At 53.5% G+C, this 21,559-nt stretch overlaps 11 protein-coding genes across 11 annotated transcripts; 6 read left to right on the top strand and 5 right to left on the bottom strand.

Annotated features, from left to right (window-relative positions):
• The first annotated feature begins 95 nt into the window (after window positions 1-95).
• On the top strand, window positions 96-748 carry ASPZODRAFT_127032 (hypothetical protein). The gene has a single exon (XM_022721636.1). The coding sequence runs from the start codon at window positions 188-190 to the stop codon at window positions 599-601; it is 414 nt and encodes a 137-aa protein (XP_022585546.1). The 5' UTR covers window positions 96-187; the 3' UTR covers window positions 602-748.
• ASPZODRAFT_127031 (hypothetical protein) lies at window positions 665-2,923 on the bottom strand. Its single transcript, XM_022721635.1, has 4 exons — window positions 2,500-2,923; window positions 2,268-2,438; window positions 909-2,211; window positions 665-860 (listed from the first exon to the last, which is right to left on the bottom strand). Exons 1-4 carry the CDS (start codon window positions 2,823-2,825, stop codon window positions 687-689), a joined length of 1,974 nt encoding a protein of 657 aa, XP_022585545.1. The 5' UTR covers window positions 2,826-2,923; the 3' UTR covers window positions 665-686.
• Window positions 2,924-3,005: 82 nt separating this feature from the next.
• ASPZODRAFT_127030 (hypothetical protein) lies at window positions 3,006-4,538 on the top strand. Its single transcript, XM_022721634.1, has 2 exons — window positions 3,006-3,891; window positions 3,965-4,538. Exons 1-2 carry the CDS (start codon window positions 3,114-3,116, stop codon window positions 4,339-4,341), a joined length of 1,155 nt encoding a protein of 384 aa, XP_022585544.1. The 5' UTR covers window positions 3,006-3,113; the 3' UTR covers window positions 4,342-4,538.
• Window positions 4,539-4,658: 120 nt separating this feature from the next.
• Window positions 4,659-6,452, top strand: ASPZODRAFT_127029 (hypothetical protein). Its single transcript, XM_022721633.1, has 5 exons — window positions 4,659-5,197; window positions 5,267-5,390; window positions 5,470-5,619; window positions 5,745-6,101; window positions 6,173-6,452. The coding sequence occupies exons 1-5, from the start codon at window positions 4,970-4,972 to the stop codon at window positions 6,340-6,342; spliced, it is 1,029 nt and encodes a 342-aa protein (XP_022585543.1). The 5' UTR covers window positions 4,659-4,969; the 3' UTR covers window positions 6,343-6,452.
• A 645-nt stretch (window positions 6,453-7,097) lies between these two features.
• On the top strand, window positions 7,098-9,280 carry ASPZODRAFT_138155 (hypothetical protein; the record flags this gene model as incomplete). The annotated part of the gene is made up of 3 exons (XM_022724423.1): window positions 7,098-8,004; window positions 8,080-8,397; window positions 8,463-9,280. The coding sequence occupies 3 exons, from the start codon at window positions 7,098-7,100 to the stop codon at window positions 9,278-9,280; spliced, it is 2,043 nt and encodes a 680-aa protein (XP_022585542.1).
• Window positions 9,281-10,742: 1,462 nt separating this feature from the next.
• Window positions 10,743-11,945, top strand: ASPZODRAFT_127025 (hypothetical protein). Its single transcript, XM_022721632.1, has one exon. It carries the CDS (start codon window positions 10,783-10,785, stop codon window positions 11,716-11,718), a length of 936 nt encoding a protein of 311 aa, XP_022585541.1. The 5' UTR covers window positions 10,743-10,782; the 3' UTR covers window positions 11,719-11,945.
• Window positions 11,946-11,965: 20 nt separating this feature from the next.
• Window positions 11,966-14,038, bottom strand: ASPZODRAFT_127024 (hypothetical protein). Its single transcript, XM_022721631.1, has 3 exons — window positions 13,938-14,038; window positions 13,647-13,855; window positions 11,966-13,583 (listed from the first exon to the last, which is right to left on the bottom strand). Coding segments are annotated over exons 1-3 (1,671 nt in total). The 5' UTR covers window positions 13,940-14,038; the 3' UTR covers window positions 11,966-12,123.
• On the bottom strand, window positions 14,021-14,668 carry ASPZODRAFT_309406 (hypothetical protein). The gene is made up of 2 exons (XM_022728208.1): window positions 14,443-14,668; window positions 14,021-14,247 (listed from the first exon to the last, which is right to left on the bottom strand). The coding sequence occupies exons 1-2, from the start codon at window positions 14,540-14,542 to the stop codon at window positions 14,102-14,104; spliced, it is 246 nt and encodes an 81-aa protein (XP_022585539.1). The 5' UTR covers window positions 14,543-14,668; the 3' UTR covers window positions 14,021-14,101.
• A 182-nt stretch (window positions 14,669-14,850) lies between these two features.
• Window positions 14,851-16,820, top strand: ASPZODRAFT_21533 (hypothetical protein; the record flags this gene model as incomplete). Its single annotated transcript, XM_022727857.1, has 2 exons — window positions 14,851-15,011; window positions 15,076-16,820. 2 exons carry the CDS (start codon window positions 14,851-14,853, stop codon window positions 16,736-16,738), a joined length of 1,824 nt encoding a protein of 607 aa, XP_022585538.1. The 3' UTR covers window positions 16,739-16,820.
• Window positions 16,821-16,874: 54 nt separating this feature from the next.
• On the bottom strand, window positions 16,875-19,048 carry ASPZODRAFT_107190 (hypothetical protein). Its single transcript, XM_022720941.1, has 3 exons — window positions 18,979-19,048; window positions 17,972-18,898; window positions 16,875-17,890 (listed from the first exon to the last, which is right to left on the bottom strand). The coding sequence occupies exons 1-3, from the start codon at window positions 18,982-18,984 to the stop codon at window positions 16,916-16,918; spliced, it is 1,908 nt and encodes a 635-aa protein (XP_022585537.1). The 5' UTR covers window positions 18,985-19,048; the 3' UTR covers window positions 16,875-16,915.
• A 122-nt stretch (window positions 19,049-19,170) lies between these two features.
• On the bottom strand, window positions 19,171-21,298 carry ASPZODRAFT_127021 (hypothetical protein). Its single transcript, XM_022721630.1, has 6 exons — window positions 20,773-21,298; window positions 20,540-20,703; window positions 20,437-20,476; window positions 20,220-20,377; window positions 19,636-20,163; window positions 19,171-19,580 (listed from the first exon to the last, which is right to left on the bottom strand). The coding sequence occupies exons 1-6, from the start codon at window positions 21,110-21,112 to the stop codon at window positions 19,317-19,319; spliced, it is 1,494 nt and encodes a 497-aa protein (XP_022585536.1). The 5' UTR covers window positions 21,113-21,298; the 3' UTR covers window positions 19,171-19,316.
• Between the last annotated feature and the right edge of the window lie 261 nt (window positions 21,299-21,559).

Raw genomic sequence — 21,559 nt, 5'->3', positions numbered from 1 at the left:
ATGAATGTAAAAGCGGTGAGAAACCACTTATTCTGCCTTGTCTATCTCTCGACTCACTTCACCTCGACAACGGTCCAAGCAACGCAATAGAAAATGGTAATCATTCCTTTATTTCACGAGAATACTCCAAGCACTAACCGAACACTAACTTGAACAGTCCAAAGACTCCTCACCGACGCATATCCACATGCACCACCCGCGCCTGGCGGATTTCTTCGAGGATTTCACCCGCCCCCACACGTCGCAATCCGCGCTCGCCTCCTCGCCACAACATCACCCCACCGCATCGGGGGTGACGTACGGGTCATCCTCATCACCGACCTCTGTCCCGTCGTATCTGCCCATCGAGGAAATCTATGTCCCGCCTCAATTCCAGCCGCCGAACCCAGAAGACGAAGATGACGTTGTCCCCGACCAACATGCTGCGTTTGGGATCACGAGGGCGATGGAGCGCAGACGGGACCCCGTGTGGCGGGATTTAGGCCTCGACGAGCTCGTTTCCGGGCTGCGGTTAGGGGTTGGAAGTGAAGGGGTTAAGGGTGTGCGTGTTCGAGAGGGGGGGAAGTTGATGGGTGGGAAGCGGGTGGTTTGTTTACGATGACTTGGGCTTTTGAGCCTGTTTACAGCTACGGACTACGGGCTACGGCTATGGTTTACTTTAATTCATGAGACATGATATTACATTATTATATCCTGATGATATCTACCCGGGCGCGTTCGTAGAGTTTGTGGCCTAGTTGCTTCTGCTCGCGTTCCTCGTCGGAGATCTCGCGCGGGTGGATCGATACACGGGCGTACGTGCCTGCGGATCGACGCTTGGAGAGCGTGCCCGGGTTGATGACAAGAACGGAGTCGACGACCTGAACGAATTAGCAAGAAACGGTGGTGAAGAGAGGAAAGCAAAGTACCTTCACGAAAGGGGGTAGAACACTCGGCGAGATTAAGATATCCGGCCGCACGTTCCACCAGTCGCCCAGCTTGGAGTAGCTGATGTCCAGCATAGCGCCCGTGGCGAGGCCGGTCTCCGTGCCTGCCTTGGGGAGGTTCTCGCGCGCAGAGGGCGGGTAGACGGGGGAGAAATGGCGCTGCTCAATCAGGTACTTGGGTAGGCGGGTGAGTAGGTTGCCCTCGCGGGGTCGACCGTGTAGGACCTCCTCGCGGCGGAGCTCGTACAGCACGTCGTGGGAGCACATGCCCACCACGGTCTCGTTGAAGGAGAGTGTCACCGGGTTGCATACCACGCGTGCCTGTTTGGGCAGGCCGAGCTCTTTCTTGGGGAGCGCCTCCTGCGGCCACGAAACGTGCTTGCTGACGGCATCCCGCACGGAGGGCACGAGCACAATGGTGATACTAGGCACGGCGCTGGCGAGCTTCTGCAGCTGGGTCGAGATGTAGTGCCGGAAGACGGTTGTCAGGGTTGCCGTTTCCGGATCGACCCCGTCCAGCTCGGGGAGGTCAAAGTCCCCCGAGGCCAGCAGGGGGTGTTCGATGTCTAAAAATGGACCGAGGAGAATGACGCCATCCGCGTAGCTCTCGGCGGCCTTCTCACAGATCTCTCGCAGGGGCTCGAAGTCAAGATTATCATCTGCAGTGTATGGTCCTGACGCAACAAAGACGTTTAATGGCGGATTCACATCCGCTTCGTACAGACGTTCATTGATGCCTTCAAGGGTCGCTGGCGACGACGCTGCTAATGGTAGTAGCGGGGTGGAGAGAACCTCTGTGACGGAGAAGTATTCGCCCGAAGCATTGATACCCTTCAACGCCACAATCTGGCCAGGGAAGAAGTTGATGGAGGGGAGGGAATCGACTTTCAAGGGCACGCGCAGGCCTGCGCCGCTCCGGCGGGAGGTTTCCAGCATCAGTGACGCAGGGTTGAGCTTCCCCTCCAGAGTGTCTGATGCGATCCGGCCCACCGCAATAACCTCGCTAGTGCTCTGTGTGGAAGCACTCCCGAAAGTGAGCTCCTCTGCCGGGAATTCCTTCTGGAAGATCGCCGTGAATTCGTCGATCCGGTCGTCCAGAATCTCAGATGACTCGGACAGCCGCATCGCCATCGGCTTGTATCCAAACTTCTTCATGTCTGTATTTGCCGTTGGGCGGATCCGGGCTTCAGGGAAGGGCGCCATCGGTGGCTCTGATGGCTGGAGATGTGAGTTGATGGTCTCTACGATCTGTCCGGGGTTTTGTCGTTCGCTGAAAGGCATGGGCCTGTGGGATTAGTCTGCTTTCCTGACGCTACCGGGGCATTGTACAACAGCACTTACTGTGTCCCATCGGCTCCCACACCGTTGGCCGGTCTACTCGGAGTCTTGCCATTCATCGGCGATCCGGTCTTCTCGGCTTTGCCCACCTTTGCAACCAGAGGCGATCCAAAATCCGATTTTCGTTTCGCCGACCCATTTGCCATACGTCCGCCAGGTGTCAATCCGTCCAGCCTGTAGAAACCACCATCAGCAATTTCCTCCCCTATGAATGCAGTAACAATCGATAGCTCACATATCGAACATATCCGAACTCGCCGTCGCCCGCGGCGTCGCCGTGACAGCGCCTCTCTTCTCTGCATGTCGCCCCGTCTTGCTGCGACTGTCCCGCTCCAACGCTTCCTGGACGTCACGCTTGAACGCCCTGACCGTGTCCAGGTTCATTCTCGTCTCCTCCGGCCCCATCTTCAGACAGTACGACTCCCATTTGTAGAAGAGCTCTTGTGCAGGTATCGAATGCACCCGTAAGATGGACAGCAGTTCGGCGAGCACGTCCTGGGGCAGTCCGTCGGGGGAGGACCCAGCGAAGAGCTCATTGAGCTCTGCTGTGATGGCATCCATGATAAACAAAGATAGCCAACTATTATATAGACTGTTTTGGCTCCAACATGGACCTCTCCAGGCGTGAGGTTGAACGATGATATTAATGAGCCCTGGAGTGGCGCGTGTTGGACGCGTTTGCGACGCGGCAGGGGGAAAAAACCACTTTGGAACTGCCGAGTCAGCGTCGCTTCCCGCATTGCGAACAGCAACAGGACTTTGAGAGCGACTCTGGGCGATTCTAATGTACACAGCTTGAATCAATTGTCTTTTTTTTTTTTCAAGTTAATCTATCAATTACTGTATAGCATGTCGGCCCCAGCAGAGTCCGCGAATGGCAGCGTCCCGCCTAGCGACGTCCCTGAACCCCCCGTGGAACAGCAGCCTACAGAACAGCCTGTCGCCCAGGCGCGGCAGAAACAGCAGGAGATCGAACATAGCCTGCCCCAGTCTGCGGCAGATGGTGTGATACAGAAGCCTTTTGCGTTACCGCTGGAGTCGGCGCGTCCCGTGGCTGCGGCGCCGCTGACGGCAAAGGAGCAGGCAGACTACGAGAGCGTGTTGAAGGCTGTCTCAGCGTGGACGACGGTGCCGACCACATCAGCCAAGAACGCGCCCACCGAGCCCATCACGGATGAGGAGCGGATGTTCCTGACGCGCGAATGCCTGTTGCGGTACCTGCGGGCGACCAAGTGGAACGTCAAGGAGGCGGTGGATCGACTACAGCGTACACTGACCTGGCGGCGGGAGTACGGGCTGTTGAAGCTGACACCCGAGTATATCTCGATCGAGAACGAGACGGGGAAGCAGGTGATTCTGGGCTACGATATCAATGCGCGTCCGTGTTTGTACCTGCTGCCCAAGAACCAGAACACGGAGCGGAGCGACCGCCAACTGGAACACCTAGTGTTCATGCTCGAGCGAGTGATTGACCTGATGGGGCCTGACCAGGAGACGCTGGCGTTGGTGGTCAACCTGAACGAGACCAAGTCTGGCCAGAACGCGTCCGTCAGCCAGGGAAAGCAGACCCTGCATATCTTGCAAAACCACTATCCGGAGCGACTAGGCAGAGCATTGGTCATCAATGGTAGGAACTGATTTCTCTTTTTTTTCCCCCGAAATTATAACTGCTATTTAGTGTTTTACTGATTTCTCGACAGTGCCGTTTATGATCTGGGGATTCTTCAAGCTGATCACCCCCTTCATTGACCCGTTGACCCGGCAGAAACTGAAGTTCAATGAAGACCTACGCCAACATGTGCCTCCGGAGCAGCTGATGAACGCTGCCGGCGGAGACGTCGAGTTCAAGTACGACCACTCGCAGTACTGGCCGGCACTCAACCAGCTCGCCGAGGCGCGGCGGACTGCATACCGCGAGCGCTGGATCCAGGGCGGCAAACGCATCGGCGAACACGAAAACTACCTGAAAGGCGGACCTGATGCGAGTCTTTCGGAGACGGAGCAGGGCGCCAGCGATCTCGCGCAGAAGATGGAGACTCTTGGGGTCGATGCCCCCGAGGCTACAGTCACCGCGTAGCCTATGATCTCCCGATACATTCCTTCCCTTCTTTCGAGCCCTTCCATGTCATCTTATTTTTCTCTTCTCCGAGTCTGTTTTTGATACCGATAGTGTTATACGGTCATTGTCATAGCGCAGCAGATAGATTCCGATGTATTGTATATACAGTCATATATTTATATATATATATATCTAAAGAAATCAACAGAGATGGCATACGTAACTCCATATTAAGCACGGAATACGTTGGGTATGAAGGTACTTCACTACGAACTTGATACGCTTACCTAATCACCACTGCCCCTCCTCCCAGCAACGGCGACAGTCGAGGACGAGCACAGAGAAAAAAGCAACGAGAGCCACACAGAAAACACCCTGGCATGCGACGGCTGCATCTGTCCTCAATCGCCGCCTTCTCCTCCCCAATTCTCCTTCTCCTCCCTGTTCGTCTTCTGTCTCAACCGGGGTTCGGGCTTCCCTCGGGAGTCTAGAGGAAGCGCTCCCCCCTCCCCACGCTTAAAGAGCGAAGAGAGACAGAGAGGGCTTCCCACCCCCCGCAGCCTAGCCCAGCCCCTCTCTACATGCGGCCCTCTCCCCGGAGGTTGCAATACCAACTGCTGGTTCGCTCCCTCCTCTGGCGACGACCATGACCGACAACTCTTCCCCGACGGCGCACAGAGACCCCAGCGCTGCTGCTGCCGCCGCCGCCGCCGCCGCCGCCGCTGCTGCTCCGGGCGGCCTGTCGCTGGCCGCTCATCCCGAGGCCCGCTTCGTGCAGCCGTCTTCATATCTCCGGCCGCGAGGATTGTCGCAGCCCATGAGTCCAGCACCGCCGCCCGACAGGGCGATTGACCGTGAGGAGCGGGAGGGGTTGGTGAGTTCCCATGGAAAGAAAACTTAGGAGCGAATTGAAACTGACCTCCTCCTTCCCCCCCTCGTGAAGCGTGCTATCCGCAACTTTCTCAAGGTCCGCACCAGCTACGACGTCCTCCCGCTTAGCTTCCGACTCATTGTTTTTGATACCTCGCTGTCGGTTAAGGAAAGCTTGAACATCCTTATCCAGAATGGTAAGCGTAGTCGGGAAAGAAGAGGGAGACAAGCCGACCGTTGGGTTGTACAGCTGTGCTGACCGGTGTCTGTGTATAGGCATCGTGTCCGCGCCGTTATGGGACTCAAAGACATCCACCTTCGCCGGCCTGCTGACTACCTCCGACTACATCAATGTCATTCAGTACTACTTCCAAAACCCCGCCGCGCTGGACCAGATCGACCAGTTCCGACTGGATAGTCTCCGAGGTGTGTCACACTTGGGCCCTGCATCCCCCCGCCGATCCAGTCGATCGATCGATTGAAAAAGCAAAAATAAAAAAATAAAATAATAGAAGAGAAGAGAAGAGAAAGGCTGACTTGGACACTTGCAGAAGTGGAAAAGGCCCTCGGGGTCGCGCCGCCGGAAACCATCTCCATCGATCCGGAGCGGCCGCTGTACGAGGCTTGTCGGCGCATGCTCGAGTCCCGTGCTCGCAGGATTCCCTTGGTGTCGATCGACAGTCAGACCGATCGTCCGACCGTCGTCAGCGTCGTTACCCAGTACCGAATCCTCAAGTTTGTCGCCGTCAACGTGCCTGACACGCAGAAGCTCCGCAAGCCCCTGCGAGAGATCCGGGTTGGCACGTATCACAATGTCGCGACCGCCTCGATGGATACCCCGGTCATCGATGTCATCCATAGCCTTGTGGAACGCAGTATATCCAGCGTTCCTATCCTCAACTCTGAAGGTGCGGCAGTCTTCGGGTTCTCTTGTCCATCTCCTTAGACCAGACACTGATCTTGATTATATCTTTAATAGGAGTGGTCTACAATGTTTTCGAAGCCGTCGACGTCATCACCTTGATTAAAGGCGGAGTATATGATGAACTAGGGCTCACAGTTGGGGAAGCCTTGAAGAAGCGTGCACCGGTCAGTTCCTACGCGACATTAAGAGCTAAATCGAGCTCTACAAAGACTAACAAAAGATAGGATTTTCCTGGAATCTACACCTGTTCCTTGAATGATGGTCTGGATACCATCCTGGACACAATCCGAAAATCTCGCGTGCACCGTCTGGTCGTGGTAGACGAGCACTTCCGGCTGAAAGGAGTCCTTACCCTCAGTGATATCCTCCATTACATCCTGATAGAAGGCGAGTGCGATGAGATATAACGATCCTTCGATTGCTGGAACACTTTGAACAACCCCGTATCTCTATTATGTCCACAAGTTGCATGGGGCCAGGCGTCTATTCCTCCTGACTGGCCTGGAGTTGGCAGAGTTGACTTTTTTTTTTTTTTTTTTTCTGACATGCATATCCATCTTTTCTTTTTCTCTCGTCGAACCAACCTTTTATTTCACGGATTTAAAGTGTAAAGAGATATTGAAGAGACCTACACTGACTGACCTGGCCTCTGCTTGACTTGGCATTGAACAAAAGGGGTCCTGAGGTGTGGGTGATGATTTATTTAGCATGGCCGCTTGGCTGGAGATCAATAGAAAGATTCTGACTTGTTCAGCCTGTACTTTCTGCAGCTTAACCTTTTGTATCTCCTGCTTCATTTACGGCCAAGAACTCCACAAGTCGCTCCTTCCGTGCAAGGTCCCATGGTGTGTCCATTCGCCTTCTTTCCAAATGATTGAGATGTCTGCTGCTGATAGTATACACCATAAACTCTACCTTGTCCATCTCCCAGTCTATCTCGAGCTCTTGACGTGTAATCACCCCTGTGGAAAGATCTAACATGGTTTCCTTCTTCAGTTTGAAGACGAGGCGCAGCAAGAAATCCCGCACGAGGCTCTCACGGTCTCTTTTCGGATACTCCCAGGCGGACGAGACTCCCGTAGATGGAGGTCAAGGTCCAGGAATCACGCCTAACAATACCACAGTACCCGAAGATTTGTTCGGAATTCCAGGGAGAGCAGTAACAGCCAAGGTCGTCGGAAATGTGGAAGCAGCTCTTCTGGATGAGAAGACCGGACGAAGGAAACTAAAGGCCCTTTTCAGTCGGCAGAGCAGCAAGTCGACTGGGCACTTTCGGGAAGCGTCTCACCAAGCTGAACCCCAAAGCGCCGTCGAGGGCAGCATTGCGGGAAGCGTCAGCCGGGTCAAACAACAGGTATCTGTTCGAGAACTGCAGAGCCTTGTTCGGCAGACCATGCAGCCGGGATCTGAGAGCCGAAAGGTGAGCGACAAAAGCGTCGCTTCCGTCCACTCGAACAGCACAAGCGCAACCGTACATCGTCATCAGTCGAAGTATACTTCAGATCCCGTTGATGTGGCTCTGGATGTCAATCCATTTGCCAACGAAGTGGAGAACCAGAATAACAACCCATCGGCTGCTCTCAGGGACTCTGAGGTTCCTTCTCAAAGTGATTACGGCTCTCGTGAGACACCTGACCCTGAGCTGAGAGACATATCTGACGGACCGGCTATTCAACCGCAATCAACCCCTTTCCTCTCGAAACATGAAGGACTCCGTTATGTGAACTCGGTCACCAAAGATGGTGTCTGTCAGGAAGCCCTGCTGGAGAAAAGCAACGGAGCTAGCTGCTTTGACTATCGACGAGCCGTGGTCGGCTACAATAAACTTGCGTTCCAGTTCAACCTAAGACCTCTACAGCTGCAGCAGGACGTTCATGCTGTCTCAGGTGAGTCCCTGGTTCTATTTACAGAACGAGAGGGGATTTTTTTTCGGTTTATCTGATTCAGTGCATACTTGGCAGACAAGTCGCGTGTCAATCATGAAGAAAGACCGTTTGGTTACCGAGAAAGGCTGTATGGCAAGATGCGAACAGTTCGATCTACAATGGGGCTGCGAGCTGTAAATCCTGTTCGCTCAGAGCCCGTATTACAGCACCGCAAGACCTTTGCTAGTCTTTCATCCCGGGTCAATTCGATGGATTCGTTGCAGGGAAAGAGTGTGGAAACGCTTGCCCGTCTTGGAGGCCATTGCTTTCTGGACCTACCTCTGGACTTTGCTCCTACCACGCTTCGGCTCCCGGCGTGCTTTGCGGAAACCGCGTGGTTTCTGAAAAACTTTGGTATGTCTCTTGGGTTATCTAACTACTAGTTATCTATTAGAGTTGATGCCTGACCCAGTGTGTAGCAACCAAAGCCCGAGGGCTGTTCTTCGATCACGGCGACCTCAGAGTGGCCATCCGGCTGTACGAGCACTTTGCGGGGCAAGTGCTGGAGGCTGAGAAGGAACAGGGGATTATCCAGATGACAACTCGGGGCAACAGTCTAACGCAGGTGCTTGACGATCTGAACCCGAGCTGCCCACGCAAACGCTACAATCAGATACTCAGTGTGGGCTACGTATTCCAGTCCCTGCTAGCAGGTCTCCCGGCGGGCATCCTGGGGTCGCCGGAGCTGTACCAAGTGTTGCTGGACATCTACTTCCGATGTTTCTCTGGGGCAGAGCTGGTGGGTTCTCGGACAGGACTGGCGGGCCTGACCCAGGCATCAGCGGGCAAGATCCAAGCGATCGCGCTGGCGACAATCGCACTGACGAGCCCGATGCAGTTCCAACTGATCTGTGCGGTATTTGGGTTGTGTGCGGTGCTGCTGCACGAGACAAAACGGCTGTTCGAGCTGGACAAGCTGGCGCGCGGGATCGACCTACCTAGCACGCGGCTCGTGGCCGGCCTGCCGGACCTGGAACGACTGGGCCAGGTGTTTGGCCCGCTATTGATGAACGGGGCGGACGAGGGCGGCGGTAGCCCCCGGAGGCGCGGTGGCAACCAGCTTTCAAGCAACGAGAGCGAGGATATCCTGGCGGCGGCACAGAGGGAAGTGGACGGGGCGCGTGTGGCGCGGATGTTGATCGAAAACTGGCATGCGGTGAGTCGGCAAGTGCGCGTCTGGGGGGGTTATCAGTATCCAGTGAACCGGCTGTCGGTGCCGTACCTGGTGGATAGTTAGTAGGGAGTAAAGTAGTAGTATGCGGGCAAATTATCAATAGACCCTGATTCCAAGCTAATAGTCAAGGAATAGTTCACTCCACTCCAGCCATGAAGGGATTCTAGTGAGTGCGTAGACTCTTTTCCGGACCAGTGATGGTGGATGGATTCTCCACCATGACATGATGAAAACAAACTCTTGGAGAAAGCTGTGGATACCAGGTACCTAGGTAGGTAGTATCTCAAGGTAAAGGACGGAAGTGCAAGCCGTGGGAGGAGGAGAGGAGAAGGAGGAGAAGGAGGAGAACCAGGATTGTGAATCGCCGGATTTGACAGCCGGGAATGGCAGGTGGGGTATTCAGGGTAAAAAGACTCCGTACCTGGGAGACAATAGAGACTACTTACTCTGTATTTACTATAATATTATTTATTGTTTACTCTAGAGAATTGTAGTATAGAGGTCCTAGTACTTGACTAGGTAGGTAGCTGTTATGTAGCAGTTACTAGAAGTACTCCGTATTGATCTACCGTGGATGTACATCCCTACTTGACAGGGATGGGATGTTTGTAGGATGCACGCCAATCATTGCCGACCCAAGTTTTGGGTTGGGACACCTGTCAGTTGGACTTGGTCCTTGGTTGATCTGGTCTACTAGATACAGAGTACGGAGTACAGAGTAACTATCTAGGTACCTACCTAGTAGTCAGTACGAGGAAAGAGTCCTGAAATAGATAGAATCATCCAAGAGTACCTAGTAGGTACTGGTAGGTAATTCCTAATAAAATTAATTTCAACTTAGTTAAAACTGTGGTATTTTAATTTCAGTAATACCAGGTACTAGTCCCGATTGTCAATGATGTCACGGGATCCCCCTCCGCACACCTGCAGCTCCTGGACGGAGCTCCGACCAATCAGAAAGAGAAGGCGGCAGTGAACCGGTTTTGGGCCTGTTCCAGACCAGCAGAGCAAGGCAAGATCAAGCAGGAATCTTTGGACATTTTATACTGTCTTTCTCTATTCTCTTTGTCTTGTATCGCCTTATGCTCTATTCTACCTGACCCTCCTTTGGCTACAACTATACTACTACCTGGGTAGTTTGGTATCAGTAGTAACTAGTACCTCTATCCTCCTTTCTGTCCAACAACCTCTACCTAGGTTTCTTATACTATAGTTCATGTGATCCCTGGTCTGCAGCTGCCTTCTCCAACTCTGGCCGGAGCAGCCGCCGGTCGTACCACACAAGCGCCCTCGTACGATTGTTCTCTTTTACACTCTCTCAAGCGCTTCGAATACACTCTGGAATACACTCTTTACTCTCCACCTTATCTACTCTCTCTATTATAATCTCCTCTCTACTATACTATACTCGATTCATGTCGACTCTCAACATGCTCGTCGACCCCTCGACGACAACAAACACTCCCTTCACCCCCACCACGGCCTTCCCCGCCGACTTCCTGGGCCTCGCCGCCCCAGCAGACGACGATGACGGTCTCTGGGCTCTGGGAGGCCTCTCCCCCCAGATGACTACCTGGAGTACTAACCCTTCCCTGGAGCGTGAGCTCAAGAACACACACGTGCGTAACGGCCAGCCCACCCCGCCGCCGTTTGACGACAGAAGCGTCAGTGAGACCTCGGGCCCTGACCCTTCCTATCCTCCTCCTCCTCCTCCTCCTCCTCCTTCTTCTTACTCCTATCACCATCATAAAACTACCACTATTGCCTCCACCAGACGCCGCCGGGCCCGGCCGTCAGTCTCATGTTTCAGCCCCTCTGACACTGACGAGCCGCAGCAGGACAAGGCAAAACGTGAGAAGTTCCTGGAACGCAATCGTCTGGCTGCCAGCAAGTGCCGCCAGAAGAAGAAGGAGCACACCATGCTCCTCGAATCGCGCTACAAACAGCAGTCGGACAAGAAGGAGCAGCTGATGGCTGAGATCGCTCGGCTGCGCTCCGAGATCCTCGGCCTGAAGAATGAGGTCCTCAAGCATGCTCAGTGTGGCGATGAGCCCATTAAGCTGCATCTCGCCCAGATGGTCAAGAGGATTACATACTCTGACAACAACAGCAACAATAACAATAACAATAACAACTCGCCTGCAGCCACAACCACCCTCTCATCCCAACCCGTTGATCTCGCAGATGTCGTTGCAGTCTCTTCCATCGCTGCGGCCACGACCTCGATGACAGACAACCTCACTTCTTCCTCTTCCTCTTCCTCTGAGGGCATTCCAGCCCCGGCCTTGATCACGGCCACCACCACTGCGTCAAATACCACTTTAAATTCGGCTCCGGCTTCCTCGCTCTCCTTTGGCTTTGACGACCCGCTGCATCTCGACCCGGCTACCTCGTCTGCCCTCGAGCAGCAGCTACGCCGCGACTCCGAGTCCTCGCTTACTTCGGATACTTCGTACGCCTTCTCTGCGGACGATAACTTCGACGACCTGATTAATGTTTAACTGTGCCCGGGTGTTCCAAGGGGGCGTCAGCGTGATGAACTAATGTTGTACGGGTATATGAATGATTTTTGCGTGGGTGCCTGGAGTTTTTACCAATGAAACCAAAAAGAAAATGGGACTGTATTCTTATCTATCTATTCTTTGCTTAGGAGTAGCCCTAGGACGCGGCTAGCAGGTGCTATAGAATTGATTGTTTTAATATTGATGTATACGGTATACAATCCTAGTCATAACTTGGTAATTAATCACTCGGTTTCTCATAGGAATTCTAGATATAGGTTCTACTCTCATGAATCTAGTATATAGTCTGTGTAAGCTAGTTATATCGTGTATATTATGCTTATCCTTCTGAATAGAGACCTGACCATCTTCTGTCCGCAGTTGGTACCCCTTTCTACAAGAAACTTATTCAATGTATTTCGCAGACTTGCCCTGGACGGAAGAAGAACCGTGGGACTCGTTCAGCTCGAGCGTGTTCTCCGGCTGCATTTGGCGCGATATACCCTTCCAGGGGGGATTGGAAATCTCCGTCTCGCTCCCGGGTGAATCGAATAAAGCGTTGATCTCCTCGAGAGTCTTGCCAGCGGTCTCCTTGACACAGAAAAACACAAAGATCACGATGATGACATCGAAGACTCCAAACAGCAGGAAGGTCGCCCACCCGATCCCGCTCATGATGTACGGGGTGCTGAAGGACCAGACGAAATTGAATAGCCACTGGGACCCCACGCCGAACGCGACACCCGGCTCCCGAATCCGCGTGGGGAAGATCTCCGACGTGCAGGGCCATGGCAGCGGGCCCCACGAACAGTTATACGCGATGATGTCCAGGTAGATGAGCGCCACCGTCGCGATGCCGGCCGAGGTGATCGCTCCGCCACCGGGGGGTGGTCGGTCTTTGACCACCGCGGCGGTGGTGAGCATACAAGCCGCCATGAACGCTGCACCGGACATGAGAAGGGTGCGGCGGCCGAACCGGTCGGCAACCAGCGTGACGAACGTGAAACAGGCGACCACTTTGATGGCGCCAAAGATCCCCGTCAGCAGCAGGTCTTTGTTGCCCGAGGAGCCCACGAGCAGCGAGAAGAACTGAGGGCCAAAGTAGGCCAGGGCAGTCGATCCGGTCGACTGCTGGGCAAGGAAGAGACCGAACCCAAGCAGCATACGGTGGGCATTCGGCCACTCCAGCAGCTCTTGCAGGCTGAAACCCGCAGTGGCGTGCCGTTCAACCTCTACCCCGCGTTCCATCTCCTCAAACTCCGCCCGGACTTCCTCGGAATCGCTGGCACGGATCCATGTGAGACTCTTCCAGGCCCGCTCGTGGTCGCCTTGGAAGAGCAGCCAGCGGACACTCTCTTCCAGGGTCAGCATCCCCAGGCCCATGAGCGCTCCAAACAGCATTTGCATCCCGATAGGGATCTGCCACTGAGTGGAAGACGATTTCATGAACTTGACCCCGTAATCGAGCCAGTAGGAGATCAAAATCCCAATGGTATAGCTGAGCTGGTAGCAGCTACCCATGCGCCCTCGACTATCCTTGGGGCTCATCTCAGACATGTAGATGGGGATGACGGTGGCAGAGCCTCCGATACCTAGTCCACAAATGACTCGGCCCACGTAGAAGGTGGAAAGCGAGTGTGAATTAATCACCTCAAGGATGACCCCGATGCAGAATATCAACGAACAGACCATCATAGCAATCCGCCGGCCCAGCCGGTTGGTCAGCGGCCACACCGCAAAGCAGCCTACGAGAGCACCAGCCTGCTGGATACCCACGCCGATGGAGCTGACGCTCGTTTCCGACCTGGGGCCGAAAGCACCGAAACGAAAGTCATTTTGGAACGAATCAAATGTCAACACGCCGCCTAGGTGTCTACTATCAGATCCGACTCTTTAAATTCCTTAACAAGCAAGCTGGGGTAACTCACCAATCACCCCAGAATCGTAGCCGAACAATACACCGCCACAACACAGCACAGAAGCGAGCCAGTAATTACGAAAACTAGCCAGACTCGAAGCTCTCATGGTATCGGACGTAGGACTTGGGCGAGATGAACTGCGCGAGTAGTCGGCAGCGAGTAAGGGTTCGTCTTGCCCAACCCCGTCGGGATCGTCGTCAACACTATGGCGGAACGACCTTCACAGAAGAGTTAGAAAAGACTGAGAGAAGGCCGAGACAATCCAAAAGATAAAGAGAAAATTCAAGGATGGTATATCACATAGTCACTAGGAAAAGGCTACAGCTTCTCCTGATTGATCTCAGCTTTTTCTGGGCATCTGGTGGGATTTATAGATCCGAGAAGAGGAAAAGAAGGGGGAATCGGTTCTCAGGAATGGAGTTTAGGCAATTATGACCATGGAATATCCAGCTTATTGTTCAATGTCACGCCCGTATCCGTGTCGCAACGAGTGTAGATTCGTAGAATGGATCGGTTGATGTAATCGACTCTTGCCAGCTGGATGCGAAGTGGACACGCCAGGGACAATCCATGTCGTATTTGTGTAGCCGACGGCCGAAACCACGCAAGACTGTGGAGAGATTACGACAGCGCGCATCTATCAGCACAAGCGGCGATGGTGCCATCGCCCCTTCATTAATCTGATAGAAGATGGAGGGAGCTATATAGATCGACGGGAGAAGAGTGCTGTAGCTTTGTGTACGGAACGAGGTGAGCTTCGTCTGAATGACTGTACAGTGTGCTTAGGTACCTACCTGGTACTCACTGTACAGCGTCCATACCGTAGTCAATACGCTAGGTATTGTTCCCCGCATCGGGAGCCTGTCAAAGTCCGGGGTAGCTCGCGTCGAGGCTATTTCTCTCATCTGCAAGTTAAAGAGACACAATAACAGAGTTCAGTCCTGAGTCTCAAACAAGGAGAGACTGCCCACCCGCGTCGTGGTGGTGTGGATTCTGGAAATCGAATGTCACGGGACGCGGCTGCCCAAAATGGAAGCCGAGAGCCGACGGCCGATGGCCGAGCACAAGCCCTAATCATTAGCCCTAATTCCCTTTCTCGGACTCGGGCGACGCGGGCACCGGCGACGGTGAGGGGTTGGAGAGAGATACAAGACCCCCCGCTGGTCCAGGGTGGTTTCTGCTTCTCTGAAAATCCCCCTGTTTGACCGCAATCATGGCTCAGAAACGTCCCAACTTTCTCGTCTTCGTCGCCGACGATCTCGGCTTCTCAGATGTCGGCTGCTTTGGAGGAGAGATCCGAACCCCCAACATCGACAAGCTCGCTCAGGATGGGGGTATTCGTTTCACGGACTTCCACGCTGCGGCAGCCTGCTCGTGAGTAATCTCTTCTATTGAGTCTGCTTGTGTGCGATTGACTGACTGAGGTTGGTGATGCCAGACCGACCCGCGCCATGATCATGACAGGGACAGACCACCACATCGCAGGACTCGGCAACCTGATTGAATGGACTAACATCTCCGGTCAGAACGGTCCCAAGGGTTCCCAGATGAGCACGGCGCCTCAGCGTGGGATGCCTGGGTACGAGGGTTATCTGAATGAACGTGTCGTGGCCCTGCCCGAGCTACTGCGAGACGCCGGGTACCAGACCCTGATGTCTGGGAAATGGCACTTGGGGCTAACGCCCGAGCGCTCTCCGTACAAGCGAGGCTTTGAACGGTCTCTAGCACATCTTCCCGCCTGCTCGAACCACTACGCCTTCGAGCCCCAGCTCCAAGGCAAGGATGAGACACCAGCGTTCCTAGAGGCCAGCTACATCGCGCTCCACATGGAGGACGACCAGTACGTGAAAAAGCTGCCAGAAGGCTGGTACTCGTCCGACGGGTACGGTGACAAGATGCTCGAGTATCTCAAAGACCGCACTGCGAAGAAAGACGAGCGTCCTTTCTTTGCGTATGTGCCGTTCACGGCGCCGCACTGGCCACTGCAAGCCCCGCAGGAATACATCAAACATTACCGCGGGGTTTACGATGACGGCCCTGATGCACTGCGGCAGAAGCGTCTGCAACGCCTCAAGGACCTAGGTATGATCCGGCAGGACGTGCAGCCGCACCCCGTCGTGGCCGAGGAGGTCAAGGAATGGGACGACTACACGCCCGAGGAGAAGGAGAAGTCGTGCCGCGCGATGGAGATCTTCGCAGCGATGGTCGAGTGCATCGACGCCAACGTCGGCAAAATCGTCGACTATTTGGAGAGTATCGGCGAGCTGGACAACACCTTTGTGTGCTTCATGTCCGACAACGGCGCCGAGGGTGCCGCCTACGAAGCCTACCCGATGGTACAGAGCGGCGTGATGCCTCACCTGCAGCAGTACTACGACAACAGCCTCGACAACCTGGGCAACTATAACTCCTTTATCTGGTACGGCCCGCGCTGGGCACAAGCCGCCACCGCCCCGTCCCGACTATACAAGGCCTACACCACCGAGGGGGGTGTTCGGGTTCCCTTCGTCGCCAAGTTCCCAAAGACCGTCAACGTCGCCAACCAGGCGCGCGGGATCACCGACCAGTTCGCCACCGTCATGGACCTGGCCCCCTCCATCCTCGACATGGCGGGCGTCACACACCCGGCGCCAACCTACCAGGGCCGCGAGGTCGTGCACATGCGTGGCAAGAGTTTCTACCCCTGGGTCAAGGGCGAGACGGACCGTATCCACGCCAAGGACTTCATCCAGGGCTGGGAGACATGTGGTCGTGCAGCCCTGCGCTTCGGAGACTGGAAGATCGTCTATATTCCCGCCCCGAAGGGCCCCGAACGCTGGCAGCTGTATAATCTCGATGCCGATCCGGGCGAGGTCAACGACCTGGCCGAGGTGGAGCCGGAGCGACTCAAGCAGCTCCTCAAACTATGGGACCAGTACGTGATCGAAACGGGCGTCATTCCCTTGAGTCCCGACCTCGGCGAATTCCTCGAGGCCACCGAGGCCCAGATGCCCGAAAACGCCTGGATGGAGTTCGATTACTGGAAAAAGGGGGCGAGAGATGACCCGAAAAAGTTTACGCGCAAGCCTCCAAGGTTCCAACGGGTTGTTAAGCAGTTCTAAAACAGGACAGTACCCTTGTATATGTTGTTTCTTAACAGGATAAATTGAATATATACTGTATTCTATCTCAGAATGATGTGCTTGAAGAATGAATACAAATATGATAGCTATATTTACAGTAGTAGCTTTACACTTTCTTATCACGTAGTTGAAAAAAAAAAAAAAAGAGAAAAAAAATCATATTATAATGAATGAGTCCGTGAAAAGCTCCCTCCGAACACATTTCGAGTCTGCCCAAGTCCGGGTAGCGTCTTGCCGCCGCGTCATCTCCTCCAGCAACAAGAGCACCTTTTCTGCGTTGGGATGGCGCTGTAGAACATCCTTGCTGGGGTCGGCCATCTTCTGCATCGCCTGCAGCACCCAATGCCGCTGCTCAAGCGAGCCCTCCAGCCCGGCAATGAAGAGTGGCCAGAGGAAACTGATTGGTAGGCTCGAGACACCAGTCGCCTCCACCGTCGCGAGCTGGATGATTTTGTCCACCGCTCCATTCACGCGGTCCGTCCGTGGATAGATTGCAAAAGCCACACGATGGAGGTAAATAAAATTCGCCAGAAAGTTAGCGACATACTGACGGAACATTCGGGAGATGTCAACAGCCACAGCCTGGTTGAGTGTTGAGAACAGCTCGTTCGGGCGGTCGTAGACGTCCATGACGGGGGGGCGGGAGTTCCAGAGCGCTTCGAGGTCGGCGCCAACTTTGTGTGCGATCTGGAGCACTTCGAACTCGTCACTGAGGGTACCCCGGCTGCGATGATGGATGTCGATGCAAATAATGCGTCGGATGACCTGTTGCGCGTTTACAAAAAATCGAAACACGGGACTGACAATAGCTTCATAAACGAGATAGTTGGGACTTGAGAAGATCTCGGCTGTTTCCTTCTCGGCCGCTGTTAACCTGGCCATGCTGTCCGGCTTTGATATGCTGATCTCCCGATGCATGGCCGGAGGGTCGGGTAGAGCACCAATTTCAAGAAGCACGTCCCCATCACGGCCAGCAATGAGGGATTTGACGTCCAATAAAGAGATCCAAGAGATCAAAAGATGACCGAATCCTGTCCATGACTTGGTCCGGTTATGAAATCGTTGTAAGAGAAGATAAGAGGAATGGAAATAAGACGTTCCAGGGCGGCATAGTTCTGGGCTAGACAGGAGCTTTTGAGTATCGGTCAGTTAATTGTTCTTCAATTATTCCCAGGGGGAAATTCCGAGAATTAGACAGAGGGGTAAGCATACTTCTGAAAACATGAGCAAGAGTACCGTAGCAAAGACTCGTTTCAACGTGGAATCGGCTACCTCGCCGATGATACACGACTGGATCTCCGTACTTGCTCGCCGATAATATGAGGGTGCCCATCTCCATTTGCTTCCCTCTCTCGTTGCATTCCTGATATCGCAGAAACAGTAAATAGCGTTGAGTAAAGGTGAAAACTCCTTAGAGAGAGCCAGGATCGCCTGCCTGACAAACGTCCATTCGGTATCCACAGGCCCAAAAATCGTCGGGGGCGGTTCACTGGTCACAAATTGCGACAACAACTGCTCCTCGTACGGTGCTTTTGTCTCTGGCCAGCTGGCCGTCGATTGATCTGTATCCCCGCCCTCGGAGTGAGGATTTCCTATAACACCGACCAGCGACGAATCTACATCGGGACTCAAGGTGCTTTGTGGCTCCTCAAACCGGACATCCGAACCGAGATTTCCGGGGACTATAAATGGGCTTGTGAATTCCGACAGCCCGTTCGTCAAGTCAAGGTGTTTCTGTTGTAACTCGGAGGTGATCTCGCCAATAAAGCCTAGCATGTCGAAAGGGCCAGAAAAGTCCGGCGCATAGGCACCGGTCTGCTCGTTGAACGGTTGCAACGATGCCACAGGCAGCTGCTGGTCGTCTGAGCGAAGCACGGTGCTGAAGAAGTTGAAATCCGATCGGGGGGCCGAGGCACTCCGAGTCGGTGAGAGAGTCGGTAGCTGCTTCTCAGCTCGCCGGCGAGACGAAACACCACCCCCGGCATTGGGCGACGATTTGTAAACACATCGTAGACGCAGGCGAGAACAGTTGGCGCACGTCGGCTTCTCCTCAGGACAGCGTACTTTACGCGCTCGACAGGTCAAGCAGCCTGTCCGCCTTCGAGGGCCAGACCTCCCCATTCCCCGCGCTTCGGGGATCTAGCCATGAGATGCAGTCAGCTCAGATCATCGTGTTCATCTTTCGAATGGGTTTCTAGGCAGCTCGCAGCGCAATTTACCTCCATAAAAACATCAATGGTCAGGCTCAGCTGCCAGGCATGGACAAGGTCGAAGCTGCGTTCAAGCGCGTTTGACGAGCTTCGGCTTCCCCCGCGGACGAGCTGGTCTCACATGTATTACCTGTTTGGGACTAGTGTGTGTTGCATCATAGCTTATTAATCTGACATCAATGTTACGGCGTATATTGAAGAAAGCATTCATTCTATATTCCTAGTCTAGTTCTGGAATATATTGAAATAAAAGAGATCGCCTTTGACTGCAGAGGATAGTCTAGTATATACATTCATATATATAAAACAGAAGATGGTGCCTGCGATGAACTTTCGAACTAGCCTCATCATCTTGAGGGTAGACCAACTGGACGCGGTTTATCACCGCCCAGACATCGGGAGGTGTGCAATAGATGGCCCCGTTCTTTTCTGACGTAGGCGGCGAAGGAGATCGCTGCAAAAGAGATCGCGCCATAGCTGATAAGGACAGGATATTTGAATTGCTCCGGCAAGGGGAAGATGATGGTAGTAGCGAATGATAGAAGCTCGAAGATACTTTGCAAAGCTATCTCCGTTGTGGAGAAGCGTGCTCTGGATCTCTCGTCGACACTCTGCAAGCTCTGGATTAGAGATATTGAAATACGAGTTGATAGATATCCGACATACCTCTTGGATGAGAAACTGGACAGAGAGGTCAAATCCCCAGAGGCCAATTCTACTCAATGCAACGCCGCAAATAAGGCCAATAGCCACCAATTGAGATGCAGGATCCAAGAAGACAAAGCCTGCTGCTGCACCAGCTAGACAGGCAAACTGCCAGTTCAAAAACCATAGTCCGGATCTGACCGGACCAATCCTGTCCATGATGAACGGGGCTGCCCAGGTGCCGGAAAGCTCTGCAATGACTGCTCCAATCCTCATGGTGCTGATCTCCAGGGCTGTAAAGCCGCTATTCAGGAGGTAGGTGACCATAGTTGCTCCAAATGATAGCACAGTGAGATACAGTAGGCTCAGAGCAAACGATGGAAGAAACACGGGACTGGCAGCGTATTCCTGCCACGGAGATAAAACACCTGTAATATAGCTGGCTATCAGCCTAATCCTACCCCGATTAGAACGGGTGGGTTCTTCGTCTCCATCTTCTGTGGATAGAAGCAATTGATCTCGCGACAGCTCGGGCACTGATCTATAGACCTGTGGCAGAAAGTCAGTCAAAATTGCACGATGCTTCACAAGTAAAATATTCTCACATGTACTATAGCAAAGTATTCAATCAGAGCCGACAAGGCGTTAAGTCCAAGTACGGTCCAAATTGCGATAATGGCTGAGGCCGAATCCAGAAGAGAAATGAAGAGGGGAGCAACCAGCTTGCAGAAAAGATCAATACGTCTCATCGATGCATTAAGATCTATATGGAGAAGACAACATCAGTGATCCTATCGATTTCCAGAGGCCGTAAACACAAACCTTGTCTTGGAACACCTAGACTCTCGGAGATCACAATGGCCTGTTTTCATAGTCAGAGCTTTCAACATAAACGCTGCAAAGATAAAGGGCAGGAGTCCTGTACCCAGTCTCTCTCCACAGCCACCGTATTCGCTACTGCAGCCAACTTTTCCACGCAGGCTAACAGTGATGCCATTGTGAATAAGATAGGTGTACACCATTTCTTATCTATTGTCAAGAGAGTAATAAAGCACGCGCAGGAGACTGCAACTGGGACTCGCTGCCAGACTAAACGACGCTCCTAGTCAGTCATTCCTTTTCTTCTTACTCGAGAAGTAGAGGGCAGAGATCACATACTAATAGAGTGTCGTATGGCGGTCAATCTGTTTGCTCGGTCGATCACTGGACCAAGCCAGGACGAAAACACCGCGGCTGACAACGACCGCGCCAGAGCATAGACAGACGTATATAAAAGTGTCCCGGGGAAAATGGAAGCCAGAAAGAGAACGGCACCAAACTCAAACATCCTCGAGTTCCATGTTGATAAGAAATGGGAGATATAAAGCCGCAGCAGGACTCTCCTGGTCTCCCGCTCAGGCAAAGCCGCAGGTTCGTCTGGCTCAGTCTGCCTAGAGTCATTGAGATCCCGGCTCGAGATCAGCGGGTCTGTATCTGTAGGCATCTCCGGCGAATGCATATTGATGACTTGAATCGCTCTGCGCCCAGCTTGTTAGGCCAGATTCTGTTGGGGACCCCCAACCGACACAGCGAAAGACCGAACTAAACCCTTATCGCCAAGGGGTTCCTACCAATCAATCAATATATATCTCAAAAGAGAAAGCATTAAGATCAATTGCTGCCCAGCTCTGGAGATGGAAGCTGTCTTTGTCTTTCAAGAAGGGGAGAAATAATCCTCCTGAAGTCGCTGCCGCCCCTTCCGCCACAAGAGACTCGCACGTGCCACCCTTATATAAATATTAAAGGCACAGTCATTATTATCTGCGACAGTGCCTACATCTCTCTGGATAACACTGAACTAAACACGGACAGGTTCGACTCGCTCAGTGTGCCATCATCCGGAATCCCAGCCAGCTAGATCATCTCTTGAATCGGTCGTCCTGCAGCGTCGCCGCAGGTCATCTCA

The sequence above is a fragment of the Penicilliopsis zonata genome (genome assembly GCF_001890105.1).
Source record: "Penicilliopsis zonata CBS 506.65 unplaced genomic scaffold ASPZOscaffold_1, whole genome shotgun sequence".
In the NCBI taxonomy this organism is placed as follows: Eukaryota; Fungi; Ascomycota; class Eurotiomycetes; order Eurotiales; family Aspergillaceae; genus Penicilliopsis; species Penicilliopsis zonata.
This window is presented reverse-complemented; position numbering and strand designations above follow the sequence as displayed.